General features: G+C 39.8%; 2 protein-coding genes across 2 annotated transcripts in view; both read left to right on the top strand.

Annotated features, from left to right (window-relative positions):
• LOC133121513 (transient receptor potential cation channel subfamily M member 4-like) overlaps positions 1–10,797 on the top strand; it is a 30,161-nt gene extending 19,364 nt beyond the window's left edge. Inside the window, exons 20-28 of the mRNA XM_061230730.1 lie at positions 1,585–1,700; positions 2,592–2,724; positions 4,248–4,422; positions 5,145–5,310; positions 7,932–8,113; positions 8,737–8,869; positions 9,420–9,492; positions 9,824–9,908; positions 10,087–10,797. Coding sequence (XP_061086714.1) covers positions 1,585–1,700; positions 2,592–2,724; positions 4,248–4,422; positions 5,145–5,310; positions 7,932–8,113; positions 8,737–8,869; positions 9,420–9,492; positions 9,824–9,908; positions 10,087–10,103 — 1,080 coding nt within the window. The 3' untranslated portion in view covers positions 10,104–10,797. The remainder of the gene's footprint in view (positions 1–1,584; positions 1,701–2,591; positions 2,725–4,247; positions 4,423–5,144; positions 5,311–7,931; positions 8,114–8,736; positions 8,870–9,419; positions 9,493–9,823; positions 9,909–10,086) is intronic.
• Positions 10,798–14,848: 4,051 nt separating this feature from the next.
• On the top strand, positions 14,849–17,274 carry LOC133121247 (serine-aspartate repeat-containing protein D-like). The gene is made up of 5 exons (XM_061230451.1): positions 14,849–15,713; positions 16,348–16,445; positions 16,543–16,611; positions 17,049–17,103; positions 17,234–17,274. The coding sequence occupies exons 1-5, from the start codon at positions 14,849–14,851 to the stop codon at positions 17,272–17,274; spliced, it is 1,128 nt and encodes a 375-aa protein (XP_061086435.1).
• Positions 17,275–17,947: the final 673 nt, after the last annotated feature.

Raw genomic sequence — 17,947 nt, 5'->3', positions numbered from 1 at the left:
AATTAGGTGTTATGGCCTGGGCATGTATGGCTGCTGAAGGTACTGGCTCACTTATTTCATTGATAATAAATAAATGATGCTTTATCCCAGACCCCGTTATGGAGGGCATTGTAAATGTTATGTTACAAGAGAGAACCTGATAATGAATGATGGATGCCTATGTTTACAAGACATGTGGTGCTGTCTCCACATGTGGCTGACTCCACTCGGATGCAAATCCTCTCGTGGTTCTTTCTGCACTGTGGTTACTTTTCCGTCTGTAACCTGCTTTCCCCCTTTTATTAATCAGGTAATAGGGGTAAATGGGGCATCAAGGTTTTTATTTTTATTTACTTTTATTTTTTTTTACTGTGTAAGTACACTATTTACTGACCTAGTACATTAGGTCCAAACCTCTTATCTAGTCAATGCATTAGAGCAGCTGGAAGTCACCATTGACCAACTCATGAAGATGGATTTACATTTGCAGGTAGAACCATAAAAACAGAGCCATCTGAGAGACTCTTAAGTAAATAAGTGCTCTGATTTGAGTGGGTATGTTTTCTGAAAGGTAAACACTCTGATAAGGTAGTAACCTGGCTCAAAACTCTTAAATCAGAATGCAATGAGTCAAATATGTAAATATGCACTCACTGAGCACTTTATCAATTATTAGGAACACTATACTAATACTGGGTAGGGCCTCCATTTGCTCTGAAAACTATTATTTGTGGCATGGATTCCAAAAGATTGTATGCATTGCACTGCTCCCACACGATTGGCTGATTAGATAATCGCATGAATAGGTTGGTGTACAGGTATAAAGTGAATAAAGTGCTGAGTAAGTGTGTATATATACAAATGAAAAAAAAAAAAAATTATTTGGAATTATATTTTGGTCATTCCATTTCAACATATTCTGCGTTGTCACCCAGCCTGCTCAAATTTGGGTAAAAATTGCCTACATTTTGTACTTTTGTATTAAATTACATTTAATTAAAATGCCATCTTCTGGTATGCTAAGATGAAAACTGCTATTCATTGTTTAAAATTCAACTTGTAACAATGGTTAACTATTGGTTAAGTGAGAAGGTTTTCATCACATATTAAGCACACAGGTTATATAATGTTACTCTCTGTGAAGCTTAATTCATACTCCCCGTGTTCTATAACACTTGTGTGCCCCCACAGGCTTTATAGAAATTAATGGAAAGGTCTTGATTGTTTTTTGAAAATGGGATGTATTTTGAAAATGATTTAATCAGTGTGAATGAAAATCCTTCCATATGGCTTTTTCAAGAAAAATTGTGTTGGAAAACAAAATGTCCCAATGCCCCAATTGCATGTGGTAATGTATGTCACCAAAATCAAATTACCCTCTGATCTTTTGTGGGGTCTGTGAAATCACGTAATGGCAGGGAGAGAGATTGTGATCATGGACTAGGGGTCTCCCTGCCTCCCCTGTAATTATGTGTCAAAATTATGGGACACCCCAGTGTTGCTCATTTCACATTTTACTCATCTCTATGGAGAGTATGAATATGAATGTGCAGAATATGTCCATACAGATTGTTCATATATATGCATCTCCACCTGCTTCCACAGACCTTCTTTGTGGGCAACAGCCCATTGCGACAGAGGATGTGGCTGTACATTCAGGACGTGTGGAACAAGTGTGACCTTACAGCCATCTTATTATTCATTGTCGGGCTGTGCTGCAGGTAATCTATGACTGAATACCCCACTCAGCTCGGTAAGGCATTATTTAAGTAACGCGTGACCGTAATATTATTACTTTTATGAGTTACTAAGTAATACAATCAATTACTGTTAACAAATGGTAATATTATTACAGTTTTTAATTTTTAATATTTATATACCCTATTTTTGTGCAACATTTGGTTGTGGAGGAACAGAATCAATAAAGGTTCCCCTGTTCTTGATGTGTGGAGGCTATGGCAGAAAGATTCCCCTGTTGATGTGTGGTGGCAAAAATATTGGCAAAAATATTGTGACAGTTTCTCTATTCCATTTAGCCTCATATGCCTAGTCCCTGTACGCTTCATTTGAGGTCATTCTGTAAAAGTAATTCAAAAGTAACACAAAGTGATGTAACGCATTACTTTGCATAGAACATAGTATTGTGATGTAACTTATTGCTTATTACCTTCAATTAAAAGTATTGTATTTTTTTTAAAGTAACTTCACCACCACTGGTGAAATACTGTAGAAAGTGTAGAATGGTGTCATTTTGTCATTTATCCAATGAGACTTTTGTCATATTCCAGGTTCCTCAAGCACTTTCAGTTTGACTTTGTTATCCTTCAGGTACTAGATAAGTGTCACACTGTTGGCCAGAATTGCCATTGTAGGGTGACCTATCTCATATAATGGAATGTGACAAACTGACTACAGTCATATAGGGTCAGAGAAGGAAAGATTGTCCTCTTATTTGTGCCTTGGGTGTAAACAAAGTGTCACATTTAGCAGAAACTGCTCTTTCTGCAATGCTTGATCTGTTGACAAACTGTTGAACATTGTGGCAGACTGCTCTCTGAGACCCACACAGTGTGCAATCTGTTTTTCCACATTGATTCTTTCTCTTGTGTCAGAATGTTCCAGTTGTCCTATGAGATTGGCCGGGCAGTGCTCTGTGTGGATTACATGGTGTTCACCCTCAGACTCATCCACATTTTTGCCATTCACAAGAGGATGGGCCCCAAGATTATTATCGTGGGAAAAATGGTGAGAGAGAGAGAAAGAGAGTGGAGAAAGGTTTTACTGTATACAACTATCAGAGTAGTGGGGGGTTAAGGAAGTAGAGGATACGTTAACTTTGAAGTATTCTCAGATTATGCAGTATGTGTCAACTTTTCTGGCTTTTCTGATTTAATGTTTTATTTCCTGTTTGTAATTAGCACTTTTTGTACATAGCCCCTATTTAAATGTTACATAATAACATAATGTTAAATAAAATAGTCATGTTTTGTATTTGGTGGCATATTCTTTGCATGCCATGACTCAGTTATCGTAATTACTATATGTGAAACCAATGTGTACAAAAATACCTTTTAATAAAAGCTGGAAGTCTACACTGACCACATATGAATGGTTTGATTACAAACAGAGGAAATAGAACATTAATAGGAAAAAGCAGAAAAGGGCAAGGTGCGTCCAAATTTTGACTGGTAGTGTACATGCCAAAACGTATACAGTGGGCTTCAGAATTATTGCCACCCTTAATAAATATGCACAAACTATGCTGTGAACTACAGGTGATGCGGTTGTTACTGAATTGAGCGTTATTTTCCAACATATGTGAAGTAGTGTACTTTATTAGTGATTCAATGGAAACAAGCCTATATTTCCCCCCAAAAAAATGTTTCACAATTATTGGCACCCCTGGTTTAAGGTTTGAGAACATGTTGGGAGGGACATTCTACTACGCAGAACATTTCAGAATCATTGATATCTGGATGTTGGATGTTGTTTCCACTTAACCGTTTCTGTGTGGTTTCTTGATGTATGTTTGTTGTCTGCTGGACAATTTACCCATGACCAATCTCCGCTTCCTAGCAGAGACAACCAGATTTCTGATAAAATGTCTTGGTACTTTGTCGAATTAATTGTGCCAATGATAAATAGTGCCCCTGGATCACTGGCAGCAAAATGTCTCCTAAGCATTGATGAACCACCTCCATATTTGACAGGAGGTATATTAGGTGCTTCTCCTTGTATGCATTCCTCTTCCATTTAATAATTCCAATGATGTTTGGCAAACTCCAGATGGTTGATTTTGTTTATTGTGCTCAGTAAGGGCAGTAAGGGCTGTCTGTCTTCGTGCCACCCTTCCAAAGAAGTATGGTATGGAGATGCTATTTTGTGATTCTCTTTTAGAATTGGTGACTCCAAGAAGCAAACTGTCCATGCCATTCATAAACTGTGATCCTTCTGGTCTTTACAGCCTCCCTCACTATCTCCCTCTATGGAGATAATATGCATTTGCGTCTTACATACATAACATAACATAAAGATTATTATCTGTTTTGTTTATTATAGGCAGTGTTTTTTTTCTTCATTTTTATTAAGGGTGGTAATACTATCAACCTCACATTGACAGTGCTGAGGGGGAATGTGCTTAATTTAACTCATTTGCAAATAATGGCTCAAAACCCAATATGTTCTGATTTTCTGGTTGAATTATTTTAGTATTGTATTATGCTTTAAAAGGTGAATTGGTTCTTTCCCTCTATCATTTTTCCCCTCAGATGAAGGATGTGTTCTTCTTCATTTTCTTCCTGGGGGTGTGGCTACTAGCATATGGAGTGGCCACTCAGGCCTTGCTGTACACGTATGATCCGCGCCCAGACTGGGTCCTGCGCAGGGTGTTCTACCGGCCTTACCTGTTCATTTTTGGACAGATACCCCTTCAGGAGCTAGATGGTATTCCGTTGTGTCTAATTCCCTGCTTGTCTGTGCAGTGCATGTTGTATTCCATACTGTTCCATACTGCCTAAGATGGAAAAATATCACAGTCGCAAAACATTTAATGGATAGTTCACTGGGTTTTTCAAAAGTAGCTTTGGAGTTACTTGCTTTAGACCACAAACCATGGAATGTCCTGCTAGTAGTCATTGTAAAGCTGGCAAGCCACCAGAAACTTCTATATTTATCCATCATATCCTCCATTGCACGCAAAAACTGTCTGGGCCAATTAAAACATAGATAAAAAATTAAATAAATTCCACTTGTAAGTAGCTTTGGATTAAAAGCCTCTGCCAAATGTCTAAAATGTAAAATATAAATAACATCAGATTCTCCAGATGAACTACAGTATGCCTCTAAGACAAGGGTGAAGTCTTACCCAAAAAGCCCCAGTGTGGGTGCAGGTTTTTGTTTTAGCTCAATACTAGGACACCTGATTGTTCTTATCAATGTCTCAATGTCTTGATTGAAGATCATGATTAGTCAATTTGTTGAAACCCGTGTCTTAGTGTTGGGCTATGATGTTAACCTGGACCCGCACCGGACCTTTGCGGCTAAGATTGGACACCCCTGCTTGAAGAGATCTGGCATTTTCCCCAAATTCTGATGTGTTAACCTTTCCCTGCTGAATTCTTCATCTGTTTGAATCTCTCATTCCCTGCGTGTCTGCCTGTTCTTAGCTGCCAAGGCAGGGGGCATGAGCTGCACACACAACGTGACACTAATTGATGCTGGTGCAGAGCCCTGTATGAACCCCAAGGCCAACTGGCTGGTGATCATTCTGCTGGTCGTCGACCTGCTGGTTACCAACATCCTGCTGCTTAACCTCCTCATTGCCATGTTCAGGTACGGCTCAGGTATGGTGCGGTCAGGCTGCCCTGAAGGCAGGAAGGAGGGTAGAGATGATGGATGCAGAATTCTGAATTTGGACGAGCAAAGCTTGCAATTTTGATTACAAGGAGAAACAGGATACAGGAGGGGCAGGTAACGGATCCATTGATGTTTTTTAGGGGATGGTTTGAGAATGTATTCGTATAGAATAAGTGTATTTTAGTTTGCTTCGCAGTGCAAGTATGCTTAGGAAAATCTGGTGTGTAAATGAGGCCATCTGCGTTGTGGATGACGATGGAGGCTACAAGGTGTGTTTCTAAACAGAATTATGTCAGACATGGGTGGAATTAGAATATGCCTGTTTTGTTGGGATAGGGGCTGGCTTAGAATCGGCTTTGTCCTACTGACTGGCATAACTTGTTGAAGCGCTCATGTGCAAGAAGGCAAATGTAGTACGTGTGAAATAGGTTCTGGTATGGATGATTCGGAAAGATGGCAGACCAAACCAGCGGAGATTGCTGGAAAAAATATCAGTGTCTCAGTTAAAATTACATTGTAGTGTTTTAATTTTGAACTCTGCAAGTACTATACAATGCTTCTCTTTATGAATTGCTGGCAGTTTGCGTATTAGGTTTTATCTGAGAAATAATTTTATATAATATCTATAGTTTGCTAGTTTGTTATCTGGGTAGCTATAGCTTTCTTAATTATACAGGGTAAGTTTACCTTCATTGGGCAAATGGCTACCTAGCTACCTCTGCCTGTTGAAAAAAAAAAAGAAAAGAAATTCTGTTAAATATTATGTGAATTTTATATTGAACAATCAGGATTTTTACAATGAGGTGCAGGTTCTGATTTGATCAAATCACTCGGTAACATACAGTACTGTGCAAAAGTTTTAGGCAGGTGTGAAATAATGCTGTTAAGTAAGAATGCTTTCAAAAATAGAAATGTTAATAGTTTATTTTTATCAATTAACAAAATGCATAGTGAGTGAACCGAAGAAAAATCTAAATCAAATCAATATTTGATGTGACCACCCTTTGTTTTCAAACCAGCGTCAATTATTCTAGGTACACTTGCACAAGTCAGGGATTTTGTAGGAATATATTCAGGTGTGTGATTAACCAATTATACCAAACAGAAGCTAATGATCATCAATTTAATATGTAGGTTGAAACAAAATCATTAACTGAAACAGAAACAGCTGTGTATGATGGTTAAAACTGGAACAGCTAAACTCTTCTTCCAAGGTGAGGTTTCTGAAGACAGTTTAATGTCAGAAGTCATACACCATGGCAAGACTGAGCACAGCACAAGGTAGTTATACTGCATCAGCAAGGTCTCTCCCAGGCAGAAATTTCAAGGCAGGGGTTTCCAGATGTGCTGTTCAAGCTCTGTTGAAGAAGCACAAAGAAACGTGCAGCGTTGAGGACCGTAGACGCAGTGGTCGGCCGAGGAAACTTAGTGCAGCAGATGAAAGACAAATTATGCTTTACTTCCCTTTGCAATCGGAAGATGTCCAGCAGTGCCATCAGCTCAGAATTGGCAGAAACCAGTGGGACCCAGGTACACCCATCTACTGTGCAGAGAAGTCTGGTCAGAAGAGGTCTTCCTGAAAGAATTGAAACAAGGCCAATCGACTCAAATATGCACGAAAAATGGCAGCAGGTTCTCTGGACTGATGAGTCAAAATTGCAATATTTGGCTGTAGCAGAAGGCAGTTTGTTCGCCAAAGGGCTGGAGAGCGATACAAGAATGAGTGTCTGCAGGCAACATTGATGCATGGTGGAGGTTCCTTGCAAGTTTTGGGCTGCATTTATGCAAATGGAGTTAGGGATTTGGTCAGAATTAATGGTCTTATCAATGCTGAGAAGTACAGGCAGATACTTATCCATCATGGAATACCATCAAGGAGGCATCTGATTGGCCCCAAATTTATTCTGCAGCAGGACAACGGCCCCAAACATACAGCCAATGTCATTAAGAGCTATCTTCAGCAAAAAGAAGAACAAGGAGTCCTGGGAGTGATGGTATGGCCCCCACAGAGCCCTGATCTCAACATCATCGTGTCTGGGATTACATGAAGAGACAGAAGCATTTGAGGCTGCCTAAATCCACAGAAGAACTGTGGCTAGTTCTCCAAGATGTTTGGAACAACCTACCTGCCGAGTTCCTTCAAAAACTGTGTGCAGGTATACTTAGAAGAATTGATGCTGTTTTGAAGGCAAAGGGTTGTCACACCAAATATTGATTTGATTTAGATTTTTCTTCTGTTCATTCACTTCTTCTGTTCATGCATTTTGTTAATTGATGAAAATAAATGATTAACATTTCTATTTTTGAAAGCATTCTTATTTTACAGCATTTTTTCACACCTGCCTAAAGCTTTTGCACAGTACTGTATATTTTTGTCTCGCATTGTTCAGTATACCTTTCATATTTTATCCATGGAGATTCCTCAGCACAAGTAGAATGCGATTAGTAAAATTTCCATTCCATTAAATTCTGTTTGATTTAATTATGCCCAGTGGGGAAATTGATTTGCCCTTTTGTGGTATCAGATAAAAAGCCAGCAACCTAAAGACAGACAACAATAATATACAGATCCATTCCTCCTCTGCCTTTTCCATCAGCTACACTTTCTCCAAGGTACAAGACAACAGCGACACCTACTGGAAATTCCAACGTTACAACCTGATTGTGGATTACCATTCACGCCCATCACTGGCACCCCCCTTTATCATTCTGTCCCACCTCCATCTATTCATCAAGAGAAACGTCCGCAAGATCCCCTCTGTCAAGATCCATCATTTTGGTAAGACTAATGAATTTGTGTCCTATGGTGTCATTGATTGAGACAAATGAATAATTAGCTAGTAGAGGGGTAGCCATATGGTTCTGTTTAGCTATTGTAGTTTGTATATAGGTAGTACACAAGTGAGTTTGGAGGGAGTTTGTCGGGGGTAAGTTTTGGCTGTGTTTGTCCTACTGTTACAGGGAGAATAATGGCAATGGTAAGTCTAATGCATTGCATGCCGAGTTTGTGTTGCATTGCATTACCCTTATAATAATAAAATTATCAGATGTCTCTCCCAGGTCCTGATGTGCTGATCAGTTAAAAAATTAAAGCAAAAAACCGCAAGCATCATATTTGTTTTGTCCTATACAAAGATTTGTGACTTGTTTTAGGGTGAGAAATTATGCTTTATTATTCCCCCTCATATTCCTCCTAATTCAAGTCTTCTACAAAATAATTATTTTCCTTAAAGAACTGTGCCACCTTTCCCCCTATTTCTCCTCTCCCTTTTTTCCTTTTGGAGTTTTAACATGGACTATACCTTGTGCTATCTAAGCTGTGTATTTGTCTTGGGTTGCAGTTTGAGTAAGGCTGTCTGAGGGAACATGCCTCACTAACTAGCACCCCCTCCTCTCTGTCAGTGCTGGAGCTAACAGGCAAGCGGGCCAACAGGCTGATGACATGGGAGGGCATTCAGAAAGAGAACCTCCTGACCGACCAGAACAAGAGGCAGCGAGGGAGCGACACAGAGAGACTCAAGCGCACATCTTCCAAGTAGCCTTTTCCGTTCTCCCCACCTGTCTCTCTCCACCTCTGTGGCCCTATACTGCACGTGTGTGTCTATCGAGCTTTGTCTCTCCACCTCTGTGGCCCTATACTGCACGTGTGTGTCTATCGAGCTCTGTCTCTCCACCTCTGTGGCCATATACTGCACGTGTGTGTCTATCGAGCTCTGTCTCTCCACCTCTGTGGCCCTATATTGCACGTGTGTGTCTATCAAGCTCTGTCTCTCTCCACCTCTACCTCCTTCTCCCTCCAGTGTCTCTATTTACCCATGTCTCTACCTCTTCCTTCGTCCAACCTCTATCCTGCTCCGTTTAGTGCATATCAGGTCCAATTAGGGCTTGCTTGTCTTTTACACTGTCTGTGTGCGCTGTTGGACTAGGCATGAGGTGTGTAAGCTGGAGACGCACATTAACAGACACATTAACAGGCAGTGAATGATTGAGTGTTGCTGTGTGTGCACTGTTGTACTGGGAATGAGGTGTATAAGGTGGAGACACATTAACAGACAGTGAATGATTGAGTGTTGCTGTGTGTGCAGGGTGGACGGTGTGCTGAAACAGATGGCTGAAATTCGTGACCATGATCGGCGATTGAGAGCACTGGAATCACAGGTAAAATGAAATTAATCACATTTCCTTTACTCAGTCTGTTCATAGTAAAGCACAACTTTACCAGTGTCATGGGACTCTGATTTCTGTTCTCCTAGTTCTGTTCTATCTAGTATGTTGGGTTCTGTTCCACCTCCAACCCACAGTAACCCGACATACTAGATTCAGTTTTCTTGTGTAAGGGCAACTCCTCCCCCCTTCAGCATGAGTTTATTCTGCAGCTGTCCTCCCAGTCAGCTTAGTGCAGTGGCAGTGTTAATATCTCTCTCTCTCTCTCTCTCTCTCTCTCTCCCCCTCTCTCCCTCTCCCTCCCTCCCTCCCTCCCTCCCTGCAGATGGATTATTGCTGCAGTGCCCTCTCCTGGGTGGTAGAGACATTATCTCAGAGCAAGCCAACACGTCCTCCACCTAAACTCAGAGGTACTGCTATGTGCTGTCACTTTCTGTCCACTTGAAGAATGGGTTTATTTAAAGCTGTCTAATTGAAATTTTGGTCAGCATTTCATAGATTATCATTTAAATTATGCTACAAATTCTCACTTCTTGCATCGAGTAGCATATTTATGATTATCATAGTGCTGTACCTTTTGTCTTTCAGAGCCTCCTCCAAGTTGATCAAAAGAGCAAGACCAAAAGGGTCAGTGAAACGAAGAGGCAGACCCTTTTCACTCCACTACTGAACCTGTTTTTATGGATTTAAATACTTTTACTGCTGCTGATTGTTCTGTTTCCATTTTTACATCAACCATCATTAATCAATTGTTTCCTATCAGTCACTGTTTCCACACAGATCAGGAGTGAGGGTGGGTGAGGGCAAACGGGGAAATGTGTACAAACTTCGGAAGTATTTTGATAAATGACACTTAACTTTGTTGGAGAACTCTAGGGCAACTGTCTGGTGTCAGTTTTATTTAAGAAGTGGTTATGTTATGCAAGTTGTAATTTCTGTGTGTGCGTGCATGTGTGCCTGTGTGTGACTTCCTCCTGTCATCTCTGCCTCTTGAGAGTAAAGGGCACAGTGTGTGGAGGACAATGTTCTGCTTTGGCTTTAACCTTACAAGGATGTGTGCTGCCATGGATTACACTGACCTAGGAGATTAATTGAACAGTGGATCTTACAGAAGCAAACAGAAATCACTCAGAGGAAGAACATCGCCATTCCATCTGAATCGGTTTTTACTTTCTGTTTATGTTGTTGGATCTCATACATGTTCCTGTTTGATGTTTGCGGAATTATTATTTTGACTGTTTATCTTCCAGAAGCAGGCAAAAAAGAAATGTGTTTCTTTAATAAAACTGTTACATTATTGTCAGTGTTTTTTCTTGGCACATTTGGCATTTTCCAGATTTTTCAGTTGTTTATTGCTCCCTTAAATTTCACAAAATAACATTCCATTTAATAATTTGTGAAGCCATTATCAAGAACATTTCATAAGAGATGAGGGGGGAAAAAGTTTCCATAACTGGAAAGGGTTATGAAGCCATTTCTAAGGCTATGGGACTCCACTGAACCGTAATGAGAGCCATTATCTCCCAAGTGGAAGACTTGGAACAGTGGTAAATCTTCCCAGAAGTGGCCTGCCTGCCAAAATTCCTCCAAGGGTGCAGTGACAACTCATTCAGGAAGTCAGGAATGATCCAAGAAGAACATCCAAAGACCTGCAGGACTCTGTAGCCTCAGCTAAATGTCATTGTGCATGACTACAATAAGAGAGTCTTGGCAAAAAAAGGGATTCATGAGAGTAGCAAGGCAGAAACCACTACTAAACTAGGGGTGAATTACAGTCTTTGAATATTCACTATCTACTAGTAGCACACATTCAAGTAGCATGCCCAGTTCCTTTTTTATAATCCCCAAGCCTTTTGGCATAAAGTTCTATGGACAGATGAGTAAAAAGTTTCATCAGTTCCCATTATCTCTAGCACAAAACAAATACAGAATTTCAGAGTAAGAACATGATGCCCAAAGTCAAACATTGTGATAAGGTATGATGGTGTGGGGCTGCTTTGCTGCCTCGGGACCCGGACAAATTGATTGGCATTAATGAAGTAACCATGCATTCTGTCTGGTCAATTGTCCATGAGCTGATGAATTAATGAATGAATTAATTCATGAATGTTTGAACATTTAAGATTTGCTCTTCTGACACATTAATGCAGAAAAAAACCCCATCTACCATACATTTTACCTAATAACGCTAATAATAAAGAAATTATTGTATTGTCCTTTTCCATATTGAATACATCATTAAAACATCCACAGTATAAGTTGCAAAAAGTATTTGAACCCCTAGGCTAATGACTTCAACAAAAGCTAATTGGAGTCAGAAGTTAGCAAACCTGGAGTCCAATCATGTGTGGGTTAGAGCTACCTTCACTTAAAACACTCAAACATTTTGAGCTTGCTATTCACAAGAAGCATCTGCTGATGTGAACCATATCTTGCAAAAGAGATCTCAGAAGAATCGTTGATTTGCATAAAGCTGGAAAGGGTTACAAAGTAATTAATCAGTCCACAGTTAGACAAATTGTCCATAAATGGAGAGGATTTAGTACTTGCCTAGAAGTGGGCGCCCAGCTAAGATGACTGTACAGGAACAACGCAGAATGCTCAATGAGGTCAAAAAAAGAACCCTCGAGTAACGGCTTGAGATAAAGGCTTGAAGGAATCATTGGAACTAGTTATCGGAACTAACATCTCTGTACATGAGTCTACTATATGCAAAATATTGAAAGGGCATGGTGTCCATGGCAGGAGGCCACAGAGGAAGCGACTCTCCAAAAATGCATTGCTGTGTGAGTTTGCCAAAGAGCACCTTCACACTCCACAATGGTACTGGGGAAAATGTTTTGTGGACTGATGAAACTAAGGTTGAATTGTTTCGGAAGAACATGCCGCACTACATATGGCAGAAAAACAATGCTTTGTGGCTGCTTTGCTACCTCTGGGCCTGGACAGCTTGCAATTACAGAGGGGAAAATTAATAACCAAGATTATCAAGTTATTCTCCAGGATAATGTCAGGGTGGCTGTCCTCCAGCTGAAACTCAGTAGAAGTTGGGTGATATAGCAGGACAATGAGCCTAAACATTGAAGTAAATATACTACAGAATGGGTTCAAAAAAAGAAAATGCCACTTTAGGAATGTTCCAGTCAGAGCCCAAACAATAACCCAATACAGATGCTGTAGAATGACCTCCAGAGCTGTTCACACCAGTCATCCTAAGAATGTGTCTGAGCTGAAGCAATTCTGTAAGGAAGAATGGTTCAAAATTCCTCCTGAACATTGTGCAGGTCTGATCCTCAGCTATTGGAAGTGTTTGTTTGAGATTATTGCTGAGGTTCAACCAGTTATTAAATCCAAGGCTTCACTTACGTTTTCCATCAGCACTGTGAATGTTGAATGGGTGTGTTCAATAAAGCAACCTGGTCAACAAGACATGACAGATTATAATTGATTGTGTGTTTTTAGCTTCAGTATATTGTGTTTTTCTATATTTCTAAACTTATATTAAGCTCAGATCACATTTTATGACCAAATAATGCAGAAAACCAGGCATCTGAGCATATTTTGGGCCCCTGCGTCCTGCCTCCTCAAATTTCAACCACACATTGGTTTTAGCCATATTTCATCTGGTCACTTTCTCTCATTCCCACAAATCTGAAAACTACTCACTTGTTCAAAGTCAATTTCAAGGTAGCGCAATAGTTTGACAGAGATTTACTGAAATGAGCCTTTGTCCCCAGAGACAGTAAAGACCAGGGAAGGGGCAAATGACACCACAGAAAGTAAATATGAGAGTAGAGAATTAAGACAAAGGGACAAACAAAATGCTGGTTTTGCAAGAGAGGGGATGGAGAGGAGGATTTAGAAAAGCAAATGTTGGAGGCTAATGCAGACAGAACCAAAGATGGAAGGGATCTACTTCTTGATACATGAGAAAAGGCTGAAAGGGAACGAGGGGCTGTGATAAAGCATGTGACACACAGTTCTACTGGCAGGCAGACCAAATGAAGGTCACATTGTCACACACTGAGGGGGACAGAGGGGCTTTTAATAGAGTTCCTGCCCACCTGCCCAATCCACAACTCACACACTCAGCTATTTTGGCAATGTGTTGGTGGGGGTTGGCTGCAGAAAGGTTGAGTGTTAATGCTAGACTGCCTGAGGACAGTACTACATGTACTCATGTCTGTGCCACTGTGAAATGCCATTGTTTCTATCTAGGCCATTTGTGTACATATTCACCTTGTTTTCGCAATTATGTATGTGTTTGTGACTGTTCTTTTGGCTATTGCTACTGCTGCAGGGGTTATAAGTAGTTAACTTACTTGAAGACAATATGTGATCATTCTTCCATAATAGTTAATAATAGTTATATAATATTTTCATAATTTTAAGAGAGTGAGTAGTCATAAGACAACTGATCCTTTTCAATGCATGACCTTCCAGCATGAGCGAGAAAAGTCCAACTTGCAATTATGTGGTCCGGGAATGTCCATATGTGGCAGTCCCGGTTGCAAACTGACGGTTTGATTGATTCCTGGCCAAATGTTGGGGATTAGGAGCACATTTATGCACGTGTGAGGGTGTGTCTGAATATGTGTACTCACCCATATTCACATATCTACAGTATGAACACTTATTCTGGCATGCTTGTAGCCCTCCTTCCAGAATTCTTCTCCACCACTGAAATACTCAGAAATGACCATGTCCTCAGTATGTCCAACCTGTGTCTCTCTAGTTAAACCTGAACATTTATTGATGGCAGAATTTCTCCATTTGGTCTCTCTCTCTCTCTCTCTCCCTCTCTCTCTCTCTCTCTCTCTCTCTCTCCCTCTCTCTCTGTCTATTCTCTTTTTCCACACCCAACTGAGTTCAGAACATCATAAGCATAGTCTTTACACATGTGCTGTTGTCAGTCACCAAAACTACCCCCACATCTCATCTTACCCCCCTTTCTCCTGTTCACTGTCTGTCTCATTTTAGTCAGGTCCGAGTCTCGTCACTGGGCTGAACTGTATAGTCTTATCTTTTTGGTGAATGAATGAACTACTGCATAGTGGAACAAGAAGAAATATATTTTTCTGATTACAGTTCCCACTTTCTGAAAAGAAGAGGAATATTTTGTGGGAGCAAGTGTCAAAAGCCTGGAAATTGGATTACGCATATTTAAAAAAAAGGGGGAAATATATACACATGCTAAATATATGTTTTATTTTTATGTTTTCTGGGTCTTTAGATAAAACAACAGCTCGCAAGTGTTGCTGAATTTGTTCTTGTGGATTTACTGGAGTTCTGAGGGATTTTAACCTTCTTTCCCCTTCTCTTTGTTTATCTGCCCACACTTTGGTGTGATATGGCCTCCTTCAAAACCTGGCAGATAGGGCTGACGCTCATTCTCCTGTGTTCCATCCAAACCCCCTTTACTCCAGTGGTCAGAGCTCAGGAGGAAGCTCACACTGAAGACCACCTGGAAAACAAAGCTCACGAGAGTAAGGAGCCAACAGGTGGAGAGCTTGAAGGGGATAATAATTATGAAAATGATGATGTTGGTGATGATGGTGATTTTTGGGAAAGCATAGAAGGAGCTAATCATGACGATTATGATGGGGATGACAATGGTGATGATGAGGATGATGTTGATGGTATTGACACAGAGAGTGAAGAGGAAGTCATCAGTGATGATGATCATGATGGGGAGAGTAAAGATGAAACAGTCACTGATGAGTATGACAACAATGATGACGATGATGATGAAAATACCAACAATGGCAGTGACACCAATGAGGATACTGAAGAGGAAGGTGATGGTGATGATAATGATAATGATGATGATGGTAATGATGACAGAGGAGATGATGATGATGGGGATGGTGATGATGAGGAAGAAGATCATGATACAAAATATGACAATGAAACTGATGATGGTGACGACAAGGATAATGACAGCAAAGATGATGATGATGAAGAAAGAGAAGATACTGATGATGATGATGATGATGATGATGCTGATAATGTAGATGATGTTAGACAGGAGGATGATGATGTTGACGACACAGAGGAGGAAGATGGACCTGATTCAATGGATGGTCATGATGAAGATGATGGTGAAAGTGATAAGGAGGATGATGATAGTAAAGATGATCAGGATGCTTCTGCTGCTGCTGATGATGCTAGCGATGAGGATAATGATACTGATGATAGCAAAGAGGATGAACAAGGTAATTAAAGAATGTCTTATTTGAATGAAGAATATCTATTTCACCACATTTGCCCATGAGGCTACTCCTTTTCATCTCTCCTTGTATCTTTCTCTATCTGCTCTGAACTTCAGAACAGAACAGAAAAGGGTGCTTGGCTACTGTGCCTAGATCTGTGTAAATGCATGTGTGCCCATTATTGTCCTTGCTAAATTATATGAAATACAAATTAATGATCCTGTTGGCAATCTGTTGTGTAATGATAAAAAATATAAAAAATGTGTTACTGTTGCATAAACGTTCAGAAATAGTCTTATTGCTTGAACCCATACATGTGAGAAAATATTGCTCTCCTGTATGTGTATCACATATATATTGTGATTTTGTATAGTATAGTACTTCAGTTGCTTCCATGATACACTTGGAATATCCTGTCTGTATCAAAGGAATTATTTGAAACATTAATGTTTCATTTTCATCTGAAATTAAGCTGTTATTTTATTGTGGCCCTTTACTCAGCCTGGCCCAAAACAGTCTTTAGAAATGTGCTCAGATTCATGGGCTAGCAATAGTATGTGTGTAACTGCTGTGCTTTTCATCTGATATTGTCAGAAAGACAATAGAAAAACAAGATGAGCATTATTTTGTTTTTCAGATCCCGATGCAGATGCTGAAGATCATGTCGATGAAGTAGGCAGTGGTGATGAACACCACCGTGCTGGATCCCTCTGCAGCTACTGTTCCTTCTGTGAGGTAAATGCTTGATATCACTTGGCCATTGCCCACTTCACTCAGTGTACATCCCTCCATATTTCTCTAGATGTAAAAATAATTACCTTCTCTCTCTCAGCACTGTGATGCATGTGAAATGTGCCCTTGTCAGGAGGGAGACATGTCAGAACACTGTAAACACTGTGAGGTGAGTCTCTTTTTGTTACTGTAAAGTAACAACAACTTCACCACATATATGAACATAATCCAGCATGAGAGAATTGCATGATGTGAAAGTTAACATTTAAACAGAACTGTAGTTCATATTATGCAGCTGACATGGTAGCTTTTGCCATATTATGCAGCTGACATGGTAGCTTCTGCCATATTTACATGCTTTATTACACAACAGGCTATATGTATCTTTACTGGGTATGCACTTTGCATTATGTTGTTCGTCGCTCTGGATAAGAGCGTCTGCCAAATGCCATTAATGTAATGTATCTTATAAATGAACTAAAAGCAATGTGTTGTCTTCTTGTCCACAGTATGTATATGACCACAGTAAATGTGTGCAAACATTTCAGTGGAGAGCAGGGTGCAAGTTGTGTTGTGTAGGTCCTCACTTTGACTATCTTTTTCTAGATGTGCAATGTCTGCTACATCTGTCCTGTGCTATGCGATACGGTTTGCAGTCCAGGTGAGAGAATTAAATAAAACTATTTCATTTAGGAGTTTAATATTAAAATATTATTTTGGCATGGAACAGTGGGATAACAAATGGATAAAAAAATTCCCAGACCTTAAACTGACCAAACATTTTTTTTCAGGTGGCTTTGTTGATGTACTAACAGGATCACTCTACCAGTAAGACACCCCTATGCTACTGAATACAGTTTATATACAGTGAGCACAATGTTTGGGACCAAGACATATTTTTTCTGGATTTGGCTCTGTATTTATGGGTACTTATATACTTTGGTTTCACCATGTAGAAATTGCAGCACTTTTTATACATAGCCCCTCTTTTTAGGGCACTATAATGTTTGGGACATATTAATGTTATGTAAATAAAACTGTGTAAATTCTGTGACCCATAGACATCACCAGGTGCTGAATATCTTCACTGGTGCTACTCTGTCAGGCCTGTACTGCAGCTATCTTCAGCTCCAGTTTGTTTTGGGGGCTAGTTGACTTTGAATTCATATAAAGAGTGATGTATTTTACACTTGATGTATTTTAGGTAATACCATTTAATAAAAGCTGAGAATCTGAAGAGCTGAGAAACTTTTAACTACATGTGAATTGTTTGATTACAAATCTAAAAAGCAAAAAAAAAGGAAAAAAGAAAAACATGTTTTTGTCCCAAACATTATGGAGCTCTCTGTATATCTTGTGAGTTTAGCATAGTATTCTCTATTCACTGAATGCAGGCATTGATTCATGAAAATAAAAAGTTAAAGCAATATTTGAAAACACGTTTTGGTTAGATCTGTTGCAAAGAACTCTTTCCTTTCTTTCCTCCTACAGGACAATAGCTGACA

The sequence above is a fragment of the Conger conger genome, chromosome 2 (assembly GCF_963514075.1).
Source record: "Conger conger chromosome 2, fConCon1.1, whole genome shotgun sequence".
NCBI lineage: Eukaryota > Metazoa > Chordata > Actinopteri > Anguilliformes > Congridae > Conger > Conger conger.
The sequence above is the reverse complement of the archived record's forward strand: the minus strand, read 5'-3'. Positions and strand labels throughout refer to the sequence as shown.

What these genes read in the sequence shown, in the direction of transcription:
- LOC133121247 (XM_061230451.1), top strand. Translation starts at nt 14,849, where the DNA reads ATGGCCTCCTTCAAAACCTGGCAGATAGGGCTGACGCTCATTCTCCTG. An exon ending in GCTACTGTTCCTTCTGTGAG is followed by an intron (nt 16,446 to 16,542) that starts GTAAATGCTTGA and finishes TCTCTCTCTCAG; the next exon opens with CACTGTGATGCATGTGAAAT. An exon ending in AACACTGTAAACACTGTGAG is followed by an intron (nt 16,612 to 17,048) that starts GTGAGTCTCTTT and finishes ATCTTTTTCTAG; the next exon opens with ATGTGCAATGTCTGCTACAT.